General features: G+C 45.2%; 1 protein-coding gene across 2 annotated transcripts in view; it reads right to left on the reverse strand.

Moving 5' to 3' along the window:
- Nucleotides 1-7,324: 7,324 nt before the first annotated feature.
- Nucleotides 7,325-19,916, reverse strand: part of LOC144128507 (RNA helicase Mov10l1-like) — a 60,647-nt gene continuing 48,055 nt past the window's right edge. For both annotated transcript variants that reach the window (XM_077661947.1, XM_077661948.1), the window contains exons 16-19: nt 18,581-18,745; nt 13,454-13,670; nt 12,674-12,814; nt 7,325-8,976 (exon numbers count right to left, since the gene is read on the reverse strand). In XM_077661947.1, the coding sequence (XP_077518073.1) occupies nt 8,911-8,976; nt 12,674-12,814; nt 13,454-13,670; nt 18,581-18,745 (589 nt within the window). In that variant the 3' untranslated portion in view covers nt 7,325-8,910. The remainder of the gene's footprint in view (nt 8,977-12,673; nt 12,815-13,453; nt 13,671-18,580; nt 18,746-19,916) is intronic.

The following is a 19,916-nucleotide window of genomic DNA, read 5'->3' on the forward strand; positions in this document are numbered from 1 at the left end:
TAAAGCATGAGATGCATGGCATTATATAACATGTGCAAACAGGGAAAGTGTTCTGGACTGAGCTCTCTTTATCTGCGTAAAATTGTTTAAAATTTAGTGTAATTCATGGGTGTGCTTCAAGATGGCTGTGCTTCCGGATAGAAACAAAGTTCTGTTTGCTGGCACTTGCAGGCAGCAAGCTTGCTACTGCTTCTTTAACTTTTACCTCTAGAGTCCGCAACCAAGTCCATGGATTGTCGGAAAAGTGACAAAACTTCTCAAAAGAGTGCCGACAATATTTGTCCAGCAATAAAGGCAACAAACCCAAATTTTTACACCCTCGCTTTCAGCTGCCGAGAGCACCAGATATGACAACACAAGGCATCTTTGGAAATTTGTTAATTCGAGCTCGCATATCACCCAAACATCAGACATGTGCCAACTTTTTCAGATATGACAGTGATATATATCTCTCATGACAGTACTTTGACGGTACCTTGCTTAATATTACAGATGCTTGCACACAAGACACTTTGTCAAGTAAGCCAGTTTTGCTGTCCTATTTTGATGTAGGCACCCATGGATGCGCACTGTCGTTTGCAGCTTAAGTTATGATGGCTATGTACCCTTCGCTTTAAAGATGTAAAAAAATGGAAACAGTGCTTTTTTTGCATTTTTTGCATTTGCTGCCACTGTCCAATGCAGCAGCAATGCATTTTTATAACGCACATCATAGCTCCCAGAAAAGAATTATTGACATGCCTGCAGTTTGCCTTTTGGGCATACTTCGTATATTTATAGAATGAACTAGCCTTTACATCCATGCCCCACATACAGTGCAAGAAAGCGGTCGTGATGTAAGAGGTGTGTTCAAGACATTTTCGTTAAACACTTCTGCAAACTATGGTCTCTGTGAGCTATACCAAATACCTTAAGCGTGTGCACACATGTATACGAGACAAAATTCTCTGAGTAACTGCTACTTCAGTTTGGATCAGCTGTTCACAGATACTAAGCCTGTTATACTTAGTGGCACGGGCAGGGACACATTATTTTTCGTTTTTTTTATTATCCCACAATAATTTTTGTCCACACACACATGTGAATAAGCAGAACTGTGCATGCTAGGGCCAATTTATTACCAGACAATTGGTAAATTAGAAACCAGTAAGAAACAACACACATTCTCCAGAACTATGTCTATACACAGTGACATCTCAGACAGTTTAGAACATTGCAGTATTGCTTTGTAGATAATTTTTCATTACATATTACTAGCACTGTGCTATGAAAGTGGAGTCCACTTAATTTAATGCACTACTATGTGAAGTGCACAATAATAAAGTAAGCTCACAAAATTAATGATGAGCATGAATATCCAAATTCTTGCAAGTTTGGGAGCACAATTTGCTAGATTTGATTTACAATGCACTTCTGCTGCTGAAAGCATTGGCATTTTTATAAATTAAAAAAATACAAATTCTGCTGCCAATCTGAACTTGTGGTAGGAATAATAAAGAGAGCAATTACTCATTAGCATCAGCATTCACCCAGGTGTAACCATATGACCAAAAAAGAAAGGTGTACAGCTTTTACAAAAAATTCATAGTGAAGGAAAATTCCTCCTGGTCTAGGGGTTGACTCTGGACTATCACCTGTCCGAGGTAGTTGACAGATGCCAGGGCAAAGCCGAATCATTGAACCTCATTAACATCCCCCAAGCACATAGAAACTTGGCAGGCGAACTTCAACTTGACAAAAACATCAAGTGCCGCCACGGTGGCTCAGTGGTTATGGCGCTTGGCTGCTGACTTGAAAGACGTGGGTTCGATCCTGGCCGCGACGGCCGAATTTCGATGGAGGCGAAATTCTAGAGGCCTATGTACTGTGCGATGTCAGTGCATGTTAAAGAACCCCAGGTGGTCGAAATTTCCGGAGCCCTTCACTACAGCGTCCCTTATAGCCCGAGTTGCTTTGGGACGTTAAACAGCCATAAACCATAAACCAACCACAAAAACATCAACAAGGCTATACAGCTATGAAAGCTGTATAACCGTACAAAAGAACTTGGGTCGATGCTAATCAATTCCTTATTCAAATTTACATCACCTTGGGATTTTTCATAAACACATTGCTCATGGCGAAATAGTTCACTTTACAAGATCTTGAACTCACCAAATTGAACTCTTTTTTATTCCTTCAGACAATTGCACGCACCCAACAGAAACATGCCGTGTACCTGAACAACCTCATGCAACCCAAAACAAACAAGCTGTCTGTTGCGAGCTGCCATCGATTTCAACTTGGTCACTCCGTGCTTGCATATCTGAAATTATGTGCAGCACCATCCAACATGCCATAAGAATACCATGCAGCAGCTGACGACTATTTTTATTTATTCATACTGTCAGCAGCTGCCAAGGCAGGAGTTGGTGAAATAATCAAAAACTAGATGCAATACTAGCAGATCACCGCCTTAGGAGAAATACGAATAAAAAAAACGTACTAACTACTGGTGAAATGTACTACTGGTGAAAACGTACTACTGGTTAATGTACTACTGGTGAAAGTAGACATTTTCACGCACAGGAACAGAAAAAAAAAGGTAGGGTTTTAACGTAGTTTAACCAAGTAGACGTACGAAAGCACGTGTTTAGCCCGATTGGCTCATGGTTTTGCTTTGCTGGGTCATTGGCATGCCTGGAGATGATGTTAGACTCAGATTAAGCTCTGATCAAGGTTAAGCTGATCTGATTTGTTCACACAGCAGATGGAAGTTGATGAAGATGACAATGTGCAATGCTGACTGTGTGTTGCAGCTTAACACGAGGCGTGATTGGCTGCGGCAATAGCATAGTGCTCTCATGCAGTGGCCAGCAGAACTGATATGTTTGCTCCTCCGCGGGTTCGAATCCCAGTCGCGGCAATATTTATTTTATTTATTTATTCAAGGTCAAAGCTCCAGTGATGGCCTGGCTTTTAAAGCTTCGGTCGTGAAGTCGAGCTTTCGGTCTAAAAATTGGAACTTGAAAGGTTTAATGTCCCAAAGCGACACATGGGCTACGTGGAACACCGTAGTGGAGGGGCTCCGAAATATTTTAGACCACCTGGGGTTCTTTAACAAGCGCCAACATCACAAGGCACACAGGCGCATTTTGTATTTCAACTCCATTGAAACGTGGCTTTACATAGCTTCTGTCAGATGCTAGTCAAGTGAGAAAGAAGCTCACATTCTCAACTGGATTATTGAGCTGGAAATTGTATCTTTCCAGCTGAAAACCTTCAATTCCAGATGGATTATTGAACTTTATTATTGAACTTTTCCCTTACGCCATTATTTGCTAAAACGAAATCTCGCATGAATAGTTTTTATCCACGTACTATAAACGAATGGAATTCTCTCCCTGTTGATGTACTTCAATCAGAGAACTTCACAAAAGCGTTGGAAAACTATTTGTCACATAAAATAACACAACCATAAGCAGTATTTTCACTATTTTTCTCGTTTTTTATGTGAAATTTCCTGTATTTTGTTGTTTAATGCCAGATTGTTGTTTGGCACAGCGTCTTTATCCACATATAAATTCAAATGTGCGATTCTTTTTGTTGTAATTACTGTGCTAAGGCAAGCATTTAGATTTTTGTAACGTGGCTATGGGCTGCATCATTTTCATGCACTGTTTATATATGCACTTTTTTTTGTCACCCTTGTTGCATTGTCCTTACCTTGTCAACTGTATTGGCCCTCCTGCATGGGCCAGTATGTTGGCCTGCAGTATTATTAAATAAATAAATAAACTGGAAATCATGTCCAGCGGAAAAACCCCTGAAGAAAGTCTGCAGAGTCTGCATTTTTATCTGTACATGTGAAAATGCAGTGCACTGGTGCTTTCGGTATGAAAACGTTTACCTAACGCAATTTTATAGCGCAAGCTATTAGGTCATTCAGCAGTTTTGCGCTGCCGTCGTCCACAGCACAGACCTTTCTAGTCATGTGCGTGGTTCCGTCGCCCTTGAGAGAGGGCATAACGAGTGCAGTGTATGGGTGTAATTGTGTGCCTGTGCGAGCAATCAAACCAGCAGCGAATACTACATGCTGCACAGCTGTTCAAACTGGCAAGGGGGTCGACGATCAGGCACCGGACTGTCAGCCAGATGACGCAAGACACCAGCGGTTGCCCTCGGAAGAGCACCAGATTCTGCTGCCATCCCGAAACAGGGTCTGTGGGTTGTAGACTGAAGGAGTTCGCCGCAATAGTTGAGAGTTTCCAGGACCTCTCGGGGGCCGTTGCCTTCCCCGAGTGAATTAAGCATCCGCGGGCAGAGCAGTGATGAACTGTTCACTAAGTGAGGAGGTCCCCAGGAGAGAGGAGCCAACAAGAAGCCACGGTTGATACAAGGAGAAAAAAAAAGAACATGAGTGCCTGCGTTTAGAAAGACTACTTTCCGTACTTTCCGCCGGAAGATTCATTCGAATGCACCGCCACAGAAATTGAGTGGTCTGGGCAGCCAGCTTCTTGTACTCAGAAGTGCCGTTCTCCTGGCGACGAGTCAGCGTGGACTTCTGTGTGAGCACTCAGCCAGACTTCTATCAAACAAACTAATCACTAGAATTCTTTGTGCGTGGCCCCAATGCGGCTTGAAAATCCAGAATTTGTCTCCATCACACAGGCATGATCTTCGATCTGGGGTGGTATGACAGTATCCTTGACTGGTGATAAAATTAAGACTTTAATCCAAGACGTTTAGCATACAAAAACACTTTGGTGATCACAAAGCGAACACTACATTAAAATAAATAAAACCTTTAATACTAGACAGGACTATACAAAATTCTTTGCTCTCACACGATAGCAAATGCTCAAAATCTGCAGTAAACACCGATAACTGCCCTGCAAGTTTTTGACCAGCAAATCTAGAAATCTCCCTATTTAGGAGACGTGATGGGGGGTGTTGGCGAGAAAAAGTATGAGACAAAAGCTTCATGAAGCCTTGGAGGCAGCCTAAAACAGCTCATCTCATACAGTGGACCATCGCAAAGTTTTTTGCAATGCCTTTCAGCATAATTTTAGAGCGCATCTCTTAGGTGCCCGTTCCCGAATTGAGCAGCGTGCCTCGTCGCTGGCGTAACGCAGCACAGAGCACGAGGAGGCAAGTGGAGAAGGAGGGTACGATGGTAGAATGAAGGCAAGGTGCGCGGCATTTACCCGCGGCTCCAGAGTAGTGCATGCCGTAAACTGCTTGCCGATGATGTCATCGGTAAGGTATGCAGCGAGTGCGTCGTGGAAGTGCCAGTTACAGTCGCCGCTCGCTCACAGATGGCACCAGAGTAGCACGCGCTGCCATCCGTTCGCGCGAGGTGAGGCTCAGCAGCGGCGGATTGCTGTGTGCGCTCGTCAAGCTGAAACACAGAGTTTCTTCCGCTTCATGCGTTATGTTCCGTTCTACTGCGCGTTCTATATGTGGTCGCCTGCGGTTCAAATAGCACAGCACTGTAATAATCAGCCAGTTTTTTATATGTCCATGGTTGTGCGTGCTTGCCTCACAGCAGTAATGTAACAGTGTTAACAGGTGCAATGAAATTGATGCCCACCTGTAAAGCGGTGCAACAAAACCACCTTGGTGTGAGAGTAGTGTAATGCAATTTGTAGAGTAAGACATTTCATGGGCTAGTTGGCTCATGATCTTTGAAATAAGTGCATGCTGAATTAATGTGGACAGAGAAAACGTATAAACGGCAGAACACTTGCACCCCTTGTATTAATGCCCTTTCTCTGTCAGAACTTGTAGAGGATGCAGTTTTGTGAGGCAGTGTGCAAGGGTCGATCCTGCTCCTTGTTTTGCCAAAGCTGCTGTTTCTTGCCCGTTTCAATGAACCCCTAGCTGAGTTTCACCTGCAATGGGCTCCAGCAAAAAGTGGACATAGTACCAGCCACTAGAGAGTCTAATAAACACTTCTTTTCAGAGTATTATAAACGCGACGAGTGTAAAAATAAAATTTCTTGCTCAACCTCTTGAGCAACACATTCTTTCATGATGGCACTCAGTAAGCTCACTAGTCGTATTTGCATGACGCCGTTTTTCTACTCAGCACACTTAAGGAGAGATGCAATATTCAAATCGCGAAAATCCCATAAAAAGTCGAATTTTAGAAAACAGATTTGGAACCTACATGGCCTTCTCAGTCACACCCTAATAAATTTCCACCAGAAACAGCTCCAAAGTGACCCTAAATAATATTTTAGTGACCGTGGGTAGCAAAACAGCTGACTGAAATCTCCGCAAAAAATTGCTTATTCCCGAGCGCGATACCTCGGCTTCTGGACTGCCGCTCCTGAGAAGTCCAACATCACTGGAAAGTTTACTTCACCGGTGTTCTCCGATTAGAACCACATGCCTACAAAAAAAGGCAAAATAAATAAATGAGCATGAAAACATTAAAAATGCGGTGGCCTCTACAAAGCTGCCGCCATGAAAGGCCCTGCCCATAAAACTTCAGTGCCAGTTTTCCCCAAATGTTTTTTGACCCAACTGCCCTGCTTGCAGAAAGCATAGCACAATGGCTTGATGGATTTCCATGAGGTTTGTTGTGCTGTATTTCTTGATAAATTCTTTTTGCAGTGATGTTCCTATATTTTTACTACTTTCTTATTTTTTACTCTGCAACTACTCCGCCTTGACAATAATGAGTGCAGTATACAAGCATTGATATAATGTTCTGTGTAGAAAAAATCAGTTTGATAAAAATGTTTGGAGAATGTCAGTGCATCAGCCATTCCTTTGGCTAAAAGTTAAGGGCAACTCTGGGTTCCTATTATGTTTTGTTGGGACATCAGGCAGAGCAATTGCAATTGTTGGCAGAGCAATTAAGCACAGAAATTTATAATGTCCAAATTACTGAAGGTATAAAAGTGAAAATATGTATTTAACCATTTAGTACACTTTCCAGTAAGGGTGCCAAATTTCACCCCTCTATGCCAAAAAATAAACCATCTTTCCTTTGCGAAGTTCTGTAAAAAAAAAAAAAAGAGGACACTTTCAATTTAACTGCGAGCATTTACGCTTTAAGATATTTGATTAAAAAATAAGACACTTGCACAACCCAAACAAAAATAAAAACTGCAATAACATAACTTGTAAGTTGTGGGGTTGCAAAGCAACACATGGGCTATTGGGGATCCCGTAGTGGTGGGCTCCGAATTAATTTAGACCATCCGGGGTTCCTTAACATATGCCAACATCACCCAGCTCACGGGCACCTTTAGCATTTCGCCTTCATCAAAAAGCGGCCGCTGCTGTCGGGAGTGAACCTGGGTCCTCCGGCTTAGTAACCAAGCACCCTAACCACTATATAAAAAAGTAAATTTATTAGCAAACAGACACAATTGCATACAAAAAATACAACTGTACAGACACCATTTTATACATGAAACTTACACTAAGTCCAACTATTAAATGAACTGCAGCGGCCATTCACATCAACATATGAAGAAAATGCAATCACATTTGCATGGTTCCACACATTTTACACAGCAAGTAACCATGAATGTAAAACGCAAAATTTCATCACAGACAATGCATACCCTGAAATGCATACCTCAACGACTGGATTCTTCAAAATTTCAGCACCCCAAAAATGGTCGTACAACTGAAGTTTAAAAAATAAGCGACCATAAAAACAAAATCAATTCATTAAGGAAATTCGCTTGAAAAAGTCTGAATCTCATTCTGTATCACGTTCCACTTGCAAGTAATCGGCTTGTATTTCAGCCTGTTATCTTTCTTCACGTCTGCACAGAACATGTCTGCCCCACAGTGCACACCTTCAGTGCTGAAATGTATGCCCCTGAAAAGCATGATACAGCAAACCCTCATTAACTAAAACTCTCACACCTCAAAATATCAGTTAAAAGTTTTTCATCTTGCAAGCCATGCTCCAAAACATGCCATGCTGTTGTCACGGCTTATCTTAAGAGGTTTTTCACAATGAAATCCAGGTATCTCAAAACTTGGCCTTGAAAACGTGAAAAATGAGGCCATCAGCAAGCAGCCTACATGTCGTCAGAGCTAGCGAACCGCAACGCATGCCCTTAACCACACCTCAGTGCTACACGATTCTGGCCAAACCATATGCCATGCGACGCGACGGCAGAGACCCAAAACGATGATGGCTGAGCAGACCGACAAAGGTGACTGGGAAGAAGTGAGCAACTCCCCCCATTGTACCCCACACATAGCAGTGTTGTCCCAACCATGGTGGACGCTGTCACGCTACCTAAGTAATCACATACTCTTTATCAAAAGGAAGAGTGGAACATGCCATTACCTCGAGTAACGAGGCATACAAACTGCCATGAATATCCAAGCCAGTCTGTCTGCACACTGAATCCTTTTGAATATAAGTGATGCCTTTTATGGTGGCAAAAAGTATGCTGACTGTGGCAGTGATACTTGCTTGCACTTAATTCAGGAAAAAAAAAAGCTAACTTTTGAACCCTACAAAGAAAAATTATCAGCTGTAAATGTGCACAGACTCTTACAAGGATGAAGACAGTTCCTCAAGGAAGCCCGAAATATAGTACAAGCTCAAATTATCCAAGTCTGAGGCATTAAAGAAATTCTGAAACAAGAGAGGTCATGAGACACTGTCAACACTAATAAAACTTATTCAGTTCAAGGAAATTAGCACAAAATATGTTACGCCCTTTTGTGATCAACATTATATCATTTATATTCACATACTTACATTTATTATTTATATACATTATGACCTATGCATAAATTAGATGATTCATTACTATATGAGATGCAGCCATAGAACTACATACAGTTTATACATATGTCAGCTATACGTCAGGCACTTATCCTCTGTCCTAACCTATTACTGGTCCCTTTCATAGAGGCCTACATCTACATCACAGAGGCCTGCTGCTACATCAGGCCATGACAGGTCTTGTGTGCACTGCAGTAGTCTATAAGGAACCTCCAGTTGGCATCCTGGAAAACAAAAAAAAAGAAAAGAAACCCAATAAGACTATAGAGAGCGTTCAGATGAAAAGCAAGAAAGCAGCAATGCTGGCTTCACTCATAAACACAAGCAAGTTACCAAATGGTTATGTCTCATCAAAAACACAAGCACTTTCAAGAGCACAGGTTAATTTTTTTTTCTTTCTTCCACTCCAAAATCAGACAGTGATGAAAACACATGGCTGTAAGAACTGATGGCACCATACAAGTGCTGAAATAATTCTACAGCCACATAAGGCTATCCTTGTGCATAAGCGATGCAGGTAGGAGGTAGCCCAAGTCTAACAAATGTGTAGCCATCAGCACAGCAAAATAGGTATCCATTTAAACTATACCAGAGGTTCTCAATTCTTTTAGCCTCGGGGAACTCTCATTTGCTTTCAATAAATGCTGGGGAAACCCGCGTGTCCTAACTAATGTCCCTCCCTGCCATGCACGGAGAGAAGAGCCTGCAAATGCACAGGTCCTCAACAGCTGACCAAATTCAATTCCCAGCAACTCGCTGTAAAGTGAAACACTGATTATAAGCAGTTATAGCTAGGAGTGCGCAAATATTCTATACTTCGAATAGTTTGCGAATACGGTCTAACCCAATTATATTAGACCCAGTAAAATCGAATCATCCTTTATATCAAATACCGCATTTACCCAATTCCAACGCGCGCCTTTTTTTCACGGAAAATAGTCTTGAAACTGCATGCGCGCTAGATTCAGGTACAAAGTGAAACTGCCCCATAACTGCCCATCGCCATTATGCAGCGTGGCATCATCACCATCACCATCGGCACTTTGAGTCATTTGCAATCGGTGCGGTGCTGTTGTTGTTCCATCCATAGGCTATCTTGTCCGAGAATGAATGCAGCAGACATGAAGATGCATCATGCCTGCCATGAGAACAGCTTTAAGCGTAAAGCTATTCTATGTGCGGAAGAGAGCGGCAATAGGGATGCAGCCTTTCATTTTGGTGTGCCATAGACTTGTGTTCGTGACTGGCAAGACTGAAAAAGTCAATCTTTGAGTGCAAGACATCAAGAAAAGGCCACCACAGTCCACGAGCAGGGAGCTTTCCAGACCTTGAAGGTGAGCTGGCTGACTTCACGAGGCAGCTGTGGGTGGATCACATGCCCGTGACCATCAAGGTGCTCAACGTGAAGGCCCATGAGCTTGCAAGTAATTGAGGCCTCTCAAGAAGCCAATTCAAAGCAAGCCAGAATTGGATCACAAGAGTCATGAAGTGCAAGGATTTTCGGTTCGTAGGCGAACTGGTGTGTGCAAGAAGCTGTCAGAGGCTTTCGAGGAGAAGCTAATTTCATTTCAGCGATAAGCTCTACTGCTGCAACACAGCAGTGTATATCAACTTGGGCAGATAGGCAACGCCAAACAAATTCCTGTCTTTCTTCTTTGGTTACAGGCACGAAAACAGACACAACACAAGGTAGAAAGGTGGGACGTTAGTTGTGAGTGGCGCTCTTATTTGTGGGTGGCGCTCCGTCCCGTCTTTCTACCTTGTGTTGTGTCTGTTTTTGCACCTGTAACCAAAGATGTACAGTTACCAACTTGCCCAGCAAGACGTTCTTTTAAACTCCTGTCTATTTCGAAATGCCCGTCAGTACCACAGTAGAGTTGACAGGAGCGAAACAAGTTCGTATGTTTACGTCCGGCAACGGGAAGACCCGGGTAACCGAAATGCTTGCCTGTACGGCAGATGGTGGCATGTTGACTCCTTTTCTTGTATTCAAGAGCAAGACGCTCCCCAAATCTGAACTTTCCGCAAGGCGTTATAGTGCGCGCCAATGAGAAGGGTTGGATGGACACGGACCCCGTCAATGACTGAATAGACTGTGTATGATGCAAGAGGCCAGGCACTAGCTTGGGGGTACCGCTCCATGCTTGTTCTGGGAGCCTTAAAGCGAAACCTAGACCAGCGTGTCAAAGACAAGCTTGCAGCTTGCAACATGGACCTTGTGATACCGAGTGGAACGACCTTGAAACTACAGCCACTGGATGTGTGCATCAACAAACCCATGAAGGACCGCATTCGGGCACTCTACAGTGACCTAGATGGCTAACAAATGGCTGCCACACCTTCACAGCCAGCAACAGGCTGAAGTGTGCCTCAATTGAGGAAATGGCCAGGTGGGTGGCTGAAGCGTGTCTCGGTTGAGGAAATGGCCAGGTGGGGATTTCATCTGTTACGGTTCTGAAGGCATTCAAGAAATGCGGAATTTCTAATGCTATGAACGGCACTGAAAAGAGATGCGGTCGGAGAGTGATAAGGAGCTGTCCGAGAGCGACAGTGAATGAAGTTCAAGTGAATAAACAGCCTGTTTCCACCTGAAAATATAAAAACGTTCACAAATTTTTTTTCTTCAGAGGAAATTGCATGCACGTTAGAAGCGGGGCTTGGAGTTAATTTTTTTTTTTTTTCGGTCACGGAAATCGGGTGCGTTTTACAATCAGGGCTTGCAATTTTTTTTTTGTCGCGTAAATTGGGTGCGCAGCCGCCAAATGGCAGAACCTCCCCATTTCCATGAAACTGGAAATTATCAAGCGAGTTGAACGAGGTGAGAAGAAATCTGAAGTCGCCGCAGCGTGCAAGGTTCCAAGAAGCACACTGAGCACCACTTTGAAGAACGAGGTTGACATTCGGCTTGAAGCAGAGAAGAAATGTGGCAAAAAAGCAAGTCTCTGCGATGCTTGCAGAACGCGCTTTCAGTTCTAGTGACTTGCAGGCCCAATCGATGAGCATGGATGACCTGCAAACTTTTTGCCAAGTGGCTGAAATCTTAGAAAAACAACCTGGTGGGCTAAGGTTGCAACATCTGCCTCATAGACAATGGCTGTGCCCACCATTGCGCTGATAATTTCAGCAACATTGCACTTCACTTTCTGCTGCCAAACACTAAGTTGATTGCTGTGCGTGCTGCCTAAGCCAAAACCCAGAGCTAGCTTCATTCGACACTGCATGTTTCAAATGCAGTCGCCTACGGTTCAGGTGCTGCAGGAGCTGTGCTCAAAAATCACACTACCGAGAAGCGTAATTGTCAGCTAATTTTTTGTTATTCATATTCGCTTCGTAACCAGAAATTTAATATTGTCTAGTTACAGCAATGGTCAATCCGAAAATAATGTGGGTAAGAGGTATGGTTTGGTTCATGAGGGTTTAACGTGCCAAAGTGAGTCAGGCTATGGGGGACGCCGTAGTGAAGGTCTCCAGAAATTTTTGACCACCTGGGGTTCTTTAATGTGCACTGACATCGTAGCGTACACGGGCCTCTAGGATTTCGCCTCCATCGAAATTCGACCGTCGCGGCCGGGATCGAACCCGTGTCTTTCGGGCCAGCAGCCGAGCACCATAACCACTTAGCCATTGCAGCGGCCCGTGGGTAAAAGGAGAGGTGGCCGTTGAGGCATGCATGGGTACCGGTGCTTGGGGATCTCAAGCATCCCAAGGAGCGCAACGGTTCCGTGGAACTCAGTTTGAGAACCGCTGGTTTTTAGACTTTAACCCCAAATGCATGAAGGGTATTCATTTCTGGCACAAGACGTCTGGGGACCTGACTGTGAATATCCACAGTTGATTGGATCAAAATCGCACATGTCACACCCCAGGGGACACAACATTCCGGCTGCTTTCACATAAGATTGACAGCAGACAACTCCTCACCAGGGCGAGCACGTCGGGGTTGCCTACGACCACCAGCATGGAACTGGCTCGGCTGATGGCGACATTGAAGCGCCTGGGGCAGAAGATGAAGTCTAGGCCTCGACCGCCACCATCTTCAGACATGGTCTCACTCCCTCGCACCTAAAAGCAGAGGTGCAGAAATATGCCTATGCAACCCCCTTCAGTGGAAGCATGAAACTTTTCTATAGTGACAATAACCACCATAAACACCAACTGTAATAACAGCAACATGTAGTAGTGAAAGCATGGGGGGGTTACTAATTCATATGGTATGTGGGGTTTAACGTCCCAAAGTGCTCATGTGCTAGGAAAAGGCAACAGTGGAGGGCTCTGGATTAATTTCGACCCCCTGGGATTCTTTAATCTGAGCTGACATAGCAAAGCACACAGGCGTATTTTACATTTAGCCTTCATCGAAGCAGCGGCCGGGATTCAATCCCGTGTCCTTGGCTCCAGCGGCCGCCGGCCAAACGCCATAGCCATTGCACCGGTGGGCGCACTAATCTAGTTTGTGCCCTTGTCCAAAAACCTGTTAGAATGCACTCCAGAATTAAGCAAAATTGAGCTTAGAATCGAATCTGAAGCATTACTGACAAGAAGAAAAGACAGACGCAAGCACGGCTGTGCTTCTCCAAAAGTAGCTCCTTCAGCCCAACGGCAGTGTGTATAAATTAAATGCAATAATCTTGACATTAATTGTGGCAGAAGGAAGCCACCAATTGTGGAGACACTGCTTAGAACATAAGATGTGGTGCCAACCGTCGAGACGATGATGAGACTGCGTTCCTGGCCCTGGAACTCCTCGGCCGAGCCCAGCTTACAGCGCGGCAGGTCGAGGCTGTCCATGAGGAGTCGCAGCTTCTGGACCTGCTTGCGGTAGGGGGTCACCACGCCCACCTGCTCGGGCAGCAGGCCCCAGGGCCCAAACGCAAGCTGCAGGTACTGCGTCACTATCACCGCCTCTGACGGGTTGAACCTGGGATGAAAACAACCACCAGTCAACAGACAGAAACGCTTGTGCATATCTTAAAATTGGCAGTAGGTACAAGCATAACATGCTTTGCAGCAGGCAGCTTCGTGCCACCTTGCATGGCGCAAAGAAACTTACCTAACCTATTTATGCCCAACAACAGAGTTCGTACACATACAGTCAACAGTGTCTCAGCTGTCTATTACACAGAGTTATGCAATCAACTCTCGGTAACCAGAACTTAAAGGGGACCAAAAATTTGTTAAAGTGTGAGCCATTTAACGGAGCCCACCATGAGCCATCACATGGATAAGGTCCATCCAAGGTCACTGATCGAAGCAGCCAGGAGAGAAAGACGAGAGACTGAAGAGAGGGGCAGTGATGGCAGAAAGAAGGGAAGAAGTAGGGGGAGAATATGGAAGGACACTGTCGCGAACAGAGATGGAAAGACGAGAAAAACCACTGGCCAAGTATCGAATATTCGACTCCACTTTGGAAGCGAAAGTACACAATGAGAGAGAGCTCCGCCAAGATTCCCGTTGCGGGTGGCCAGGGAAACAAAATAAAAAACGAAATAAGTGCACAGGTATGGTGCAGCAGCTGCCATGCCACAGTGCTATGAGTGATGCGGAGGACACTCGTCGCGCTGCTGTGAGGCCTCTGTCACCCGCCGTTCCTTTGTCTTTCTAGGCCGCTGATAGGCTTCTCGCTAGGCGCTGTAGAAAGACCGAGGAAAGGAAAGCGGCAAAGGCCTCGCAGCAGTGCAAGCAGCGCCAGTGAGAATGCCTAGAGGGCAGAGCAACTTTTGGAACTGCAGTCTCGGATAACGTTTGTGCAAGGAGGGCTGCGCAGGAGCAAGAACATAAGAAGTGTCAGCGCGAAGCAGCTGCCACCGCCACCCAACTGCCAGCTCGTGCAGATTGTTGCTTAGATTTTTGTAAATTACGCACAGTTTGAATTAAAGAAAACTCTCACACTTGATGTTGACAGGACCAAAGCACCAGTTCAAATTAGCGTATAAACGCGTGTAAGGGCTGCACATTTTTTTCCAGATTTGAGGACCAATTTTCGGGATGCCGCCCACACACGCGATTTGAGAAAAAAAATACAACAACTAAAAACACACCAATCAGGAAATGAGAAGCATTTATTCTATATTTAATCGTCACTCGCAGAGTATTCTGACTCCGAGCTGGTTCTGCGCTCTGGTGCACGCTCATCCCACAAGAAGTCACACAGCATGCATATGTCCGCTGTCAACGTGTAGTCGTTGTTCCGCGCTCTCATCACTTAGCAGAGCAGCTCTTCTTCCAGTCCGGGAAATTTGCATGGCTTGCCTCGGAAAGCGCGCTTTTTGCAGCTTGTGTTCCTCAATGCATTCCTTTGGTTGCACCATCGTCGGATGCACTTCCTGGCCACGTCGAATTTCCTGCCTGCCGCACGCTTGCCGTGTTCGCCAGCAACTCCCAGCCGTGTAGCTATTAAGGTACTTGCCCATCGTGCTAAAACTGCAATGCTTGGCGACAACACGCAAAAGCTACAACTACCGTGTCTTTGACACTTTTGACAGTTACAAAAATCTGGAGCTGGTGATACTGATGCCGATAAGGGTAGCGGGAGCTCGCGGTAGAGGAGAAATTGACGATGATGATGATGAGCCACGGCCTCGGGCGCCATCCATGGGCGGCACCTGGAAGCTCCTGTGCGCACGCGTCGCCTCCATGATCAAGCACGCCATTGCTCGCAGTCGGAGCTGATCATGGGGGCTATGGCGCATGCATTTCGAAGGCTACTCCCGCAAGAGTTGTGGAAAGTTTGGGTGCGGACCTTACACAGATATTTTTTAGAATATTTCCTTCGGGGAAAACAGGGTGCGGCTTTTACACGCGTTAATACGGTAAGTGAGTTCAATTTGATAAGATTCCACTGTACTATGCAAGTCATCAATTCAACTCTACTGCATAAACTGCTGTCTATAGTGCAACTTTCATAGGCTCGAGGATAAAAAAATTTGAAATAAGAATCTCGCTAACAACGCTTTCTCTCTAACATGCCTCTCGAAAAGAACAGATCTCGAGTCCTGCTGAAAAGCTCAGTGTGGTTTTCACTAAGCTTGCTCCCAAAAGCCCCCAGAACACTTGGCCCGAGTGTTCAATAGTTGTAAAGTGGAACGGGCAAAGAGTGATCAGTACGGATTTGCAAATCTTCGATAGTGTCATATATTCAGTCCCATAATAAAGTATTCCATATTCGATTCGATCCAAATGTTGGGTATTCGAAATATCGAATTATTCGTCTGGAGTGAATAAATTTTCTGGAACGCTTGCTTTGTGTGGTTTCGGTTAAGCATACCTCCTCCGGGATGGCACCAGGGAAAGCGCGCAGCCAAAGCCCCGACTCCATGGACACTTCCTAGATGCACGTGTGCAGCAGCAGACGTGAGCAGGTGCAAACGTAGCACTTAGATCTCTACCTGCCGATGTCTGCGCCCGCACTTCCGTGGGACGAGTCTGAGCTGACTGTAGCTGTCATAGCCACTATTCTCTGCGTGAAATTCACTAACCAAGTGCGACAGAGCGAGCACACTTAGAACAAGCAAGCACGCTTAAAAGCAACAGCTGAACAACGACGCAATCGCAACTAGGAGCAGCAGTTGGAGGCGCCACATATAGGTCTCACCCCACAAATATGCCGGCACCTCATGCAGGCTGACTCCCCCAACTTCCGATGGCGACTTTTGCAGAAAGTCGACACAGCTATAGTGAGTTTGACAAATCTTCAATGCACTCGCTCTTTTCTTCGTGTGATGGACTTGTGTGTTAGAAAACTACAGGATACTGAAAATGTTTATTGAGCCATTCAAACCTTTTTGTGTGCCAGAAGTACTCGAAATATTCACTTTGAAATTATTGAGAGAAAATTACTGTTCGCTTCAAATTAACTTCAAAGCCAAAAAGTACTAATCACACACACCTCGGGATCTGAACAGAGCCTGCCTGTAAACTCCTGTTAGGCCAGCTACTAAGCCAGGCTGGCACCAAACTAAAAGGTCTTAATTACATGTATTGTTCCTACAATACCTTTAAAAACAATAAATAAAGTGGGAAATTTCACTAGCACCCCCGCATAGGCATTAGGATTAGGCTTATACCCAGGAACCTTTTCAGACAAGTGTTTATTAATAATCTTTATTATTACAAACAGCATTCATGTCAGTGCCCAACGAATATATTCCTTCCACTGCAGATTGAATATAAACAGCAGATCAGAGGCCTCCTCAACATTCAGCCTTCCTTGCAATGAAAATTTTGCGAAAATGTTGTAGAAACAAACAAACAAATGTTTCAATGCGTTAATGCCCATACATGTGTAATTGGTAATTCTCAACTTTGCGTTCATAGGTCCCCGGGAGTATCCATACGACTCCCAGTGCAGAGGTGCAGCGGCTAAGCTATGTGCCATTGCCCTGTGATGCCAGGTGCTGCCACAGGTGGGGCTTGTGCAGCCCAGGCTGCTGCAGTCATGACATTTAATGAAGAGGGTGGCGAGCATAGAATACAGGAGTTCGTGCTAAAGGTAGTGAATGAGTACAAGTATCTTGGGGTGTGGATAAATAACAGTGTTGAGTATCTGACAGAGCATGAAAAATATGTAATGAATAAAGCTAGTAGGAATGCAGCTGTCATGAAAAATAGGGCACTGTGGAATTACAATAGGTATGAGGTGGTAAGAGGGATCTGGAAAGGGGTGATGGTCCCTAGCCTGACCTTCGGGAATGCGGTCCTGTGTATGAGGCCAGATGTTCAAGCAAGGCTGGAAATTAGGCAACGGGGAGTAGGGAGGTTAGCTTTGGGAGCACATGGCAATACACCAAATCAGGGGGTACAGGGTGATATGGGATGGGCGTCTTTCGAGAGCAGAGAGGCTAGCAGTAAGATAACATTTGAGGAACGATTGAGAAGGATGGAGGAAAAGCGGTGGGCTAGGAAAGTTTTCAGATACCTGTATATAAAGAATGTTGACACGAAATGGAGAAAGCGAACTAGAAAATTGACAAGCAAATATCTGGACAGCAGTAAGGGGGCAAATCAGCAATTATCGGTTAAGAAAAAGGTTAAAGGAACAGAGAGAGCTTTGTGGAAAACAGGGATGCTGACGAAATCGGCACTAGAAACATACCGGACCTTTAAACAGGAAATTGTCAAAGAAAATATCTATGATAATTGTAGGGGAAGTTCTTTGTTGTTTGAGGCCAGGACTGGAGTTTTGCGGACTAAGAAGTATAGAGTCAGGTACCAGGAGATAGACACTTTGTGCATTGCGTGCGGAGAGGAGGAGGAAACGGCTGAACACGTGATACTTTTCTGTAAAGGGCTTCACCCTACAGTGGAAGGCAGCGGGGCTGACTTACCCAAGGCATTGGGGTTTAGGGATAGTGAAGGGAAAGTGGATTTTAAGAGGTTAGAAGTAACCAAGCGAAGGTTATCTGATTGGTGGCTAAAAGCAAGACAGGAGTAAAATTTCACAAGACATGGCTAGGTGGCTTGAGCCACCGCCCGATGTAAAGGGTTCAGCCGTATCCATCCATCCATCCATCCATCTGCTCTTCCCGCGTGACCACTCATTAATTAACTGCCATCTGCCACTTTGGTCAATTTGCTCACAATCTGGTGGGCAATTTTTGATGAAGCCACAAGGTCACGTGACTTAGGTGGCCGACCCATATTGCTTCTCTGGGGATTTTGGCTCATAATGGCACCATCAAATTTTCTGCAGAACGGGAGCCTTAATGCTATCGCGCTAATATTATCACGGTAAGTTGTGCATTGACTCTGATAAACTGGATTGATTGCCCAGCTGAGACAGCAGGTGACCAGACAGTGGCGTCACATCACCAGCCCACCTCCCTCACTCACCATGAAGGGCAGGAGCCTTCTCTCTGGGCGCAGCCACGCACACCACGAAAGAGCACTGGGAAGTCGGGCAGGTTCCACCGGTCCCGGTCACCCACACAGCTAAGAAGCTGACTGTCATAGAAGAGCCTGGAGTACGGCTCCAGCAATGTCTGCACACAACGGTAGCTGCAGGGAAAGAGTGCAATCCAGCTCTCAAGACACTCAACTTTGGGGCAATGGAAGAAGACTAAGAACTAGTGGGTGGATATGTGTCCGCTTCTAGCTCTGTGTTTTTGCTTTTTCGACTGTTTTCTCGCGTGTGACGTGGGTGGGACAGTGCCCTCCGTGAGAACGAATGCTGAAGACGCCCCTGCGGAAAAATTCCAGGCAAGGTGGCATCTTTCGATAGATCGAGAGAGAGAGTCCGGCTGTGTAGTTTCAATTCCGAAGTTTCGCCTCCAGCCTGCAGCAAAGGAGCCTATCGGCTGTGCATATACCAGCCAGCCAGCCGTGCCGCTCACTATTTAGAATGACGATTGCCTTGAAACTAACTCCCGCTTTTTTTCCTTTCTATCGAAGGCACCTTGTCGCTCTGGCAGGAGTGGTACTGCACAAAGTCATTTTGGAGCAATTTTGGAGCAAGTAAAATCGTGTTTTGGAGCAATAAGGCCCAGGCAAATTTGCGTATTCGAGCAGTTTGGCAGAGCCAAAATTGCACATTGGAGCTTCGAGCAAACAAAATTTCATTCTAGCAATTTGAAGCTAATAAGCAATTCGAACAATTCCAAGAGAATAGATGATAACTGCCAGCGATACTATGCGCGACCACGGACACGTCGCCCCCACACCGGACTCTGCCTGGAACCGCAAACACACGGCGCCGCAGCGCTGGTGCGCCCTGTCTGGTGCGCTTGGCATTCGCACCTGATAGGACGAAACATTACCGTTTAGAACCGGGGAAAATTATGGTTAGAACTGGGGAAAAAAAAGTACGGCCCTTACACGAATATAAACGGTAGTAGTCTTATTGGCCGAAATAATTCCCTTTCGTGGTACCTCTTGCTTCAACGAAATCACAGCGCGCAAGATACCATCCCTTGGCACGACTACGCTACCCACCTGTAGAAGACTGTGCGCTTTCGCCAACCAGGCCTCCCATGTGTGTGTGATAAAGAACCATCTTTGTTGGCTCGCCCTCGCAAAGTTTCAATCATACTAAGACGAAAAATTATACAATCCTTGAAATGAACAAAATACTCACGTTTGCTCATTTTCGCCATCCGGGCATGGGTAGCGAACTCAAAGAACAAGTGAAAACAAAGCAAGCACAACAGCACATGCATGAAGCATGCACTTT

Source organism: Amblyomma americanum, chromosome 4 (genome assembly GCF_052857255.1).
Source record: "Amblyomma americanum isolate KBUSLIRL-KWMA chromosome 4, ASM5285725v1, whole genome shotgun sequence".
Lineage (NCBI taxonomy): Eukaryota > Metazoa > Arthropoda > Arachnida > Ixodida > Ixodidae > Amblyomma > Amblyomma americanum.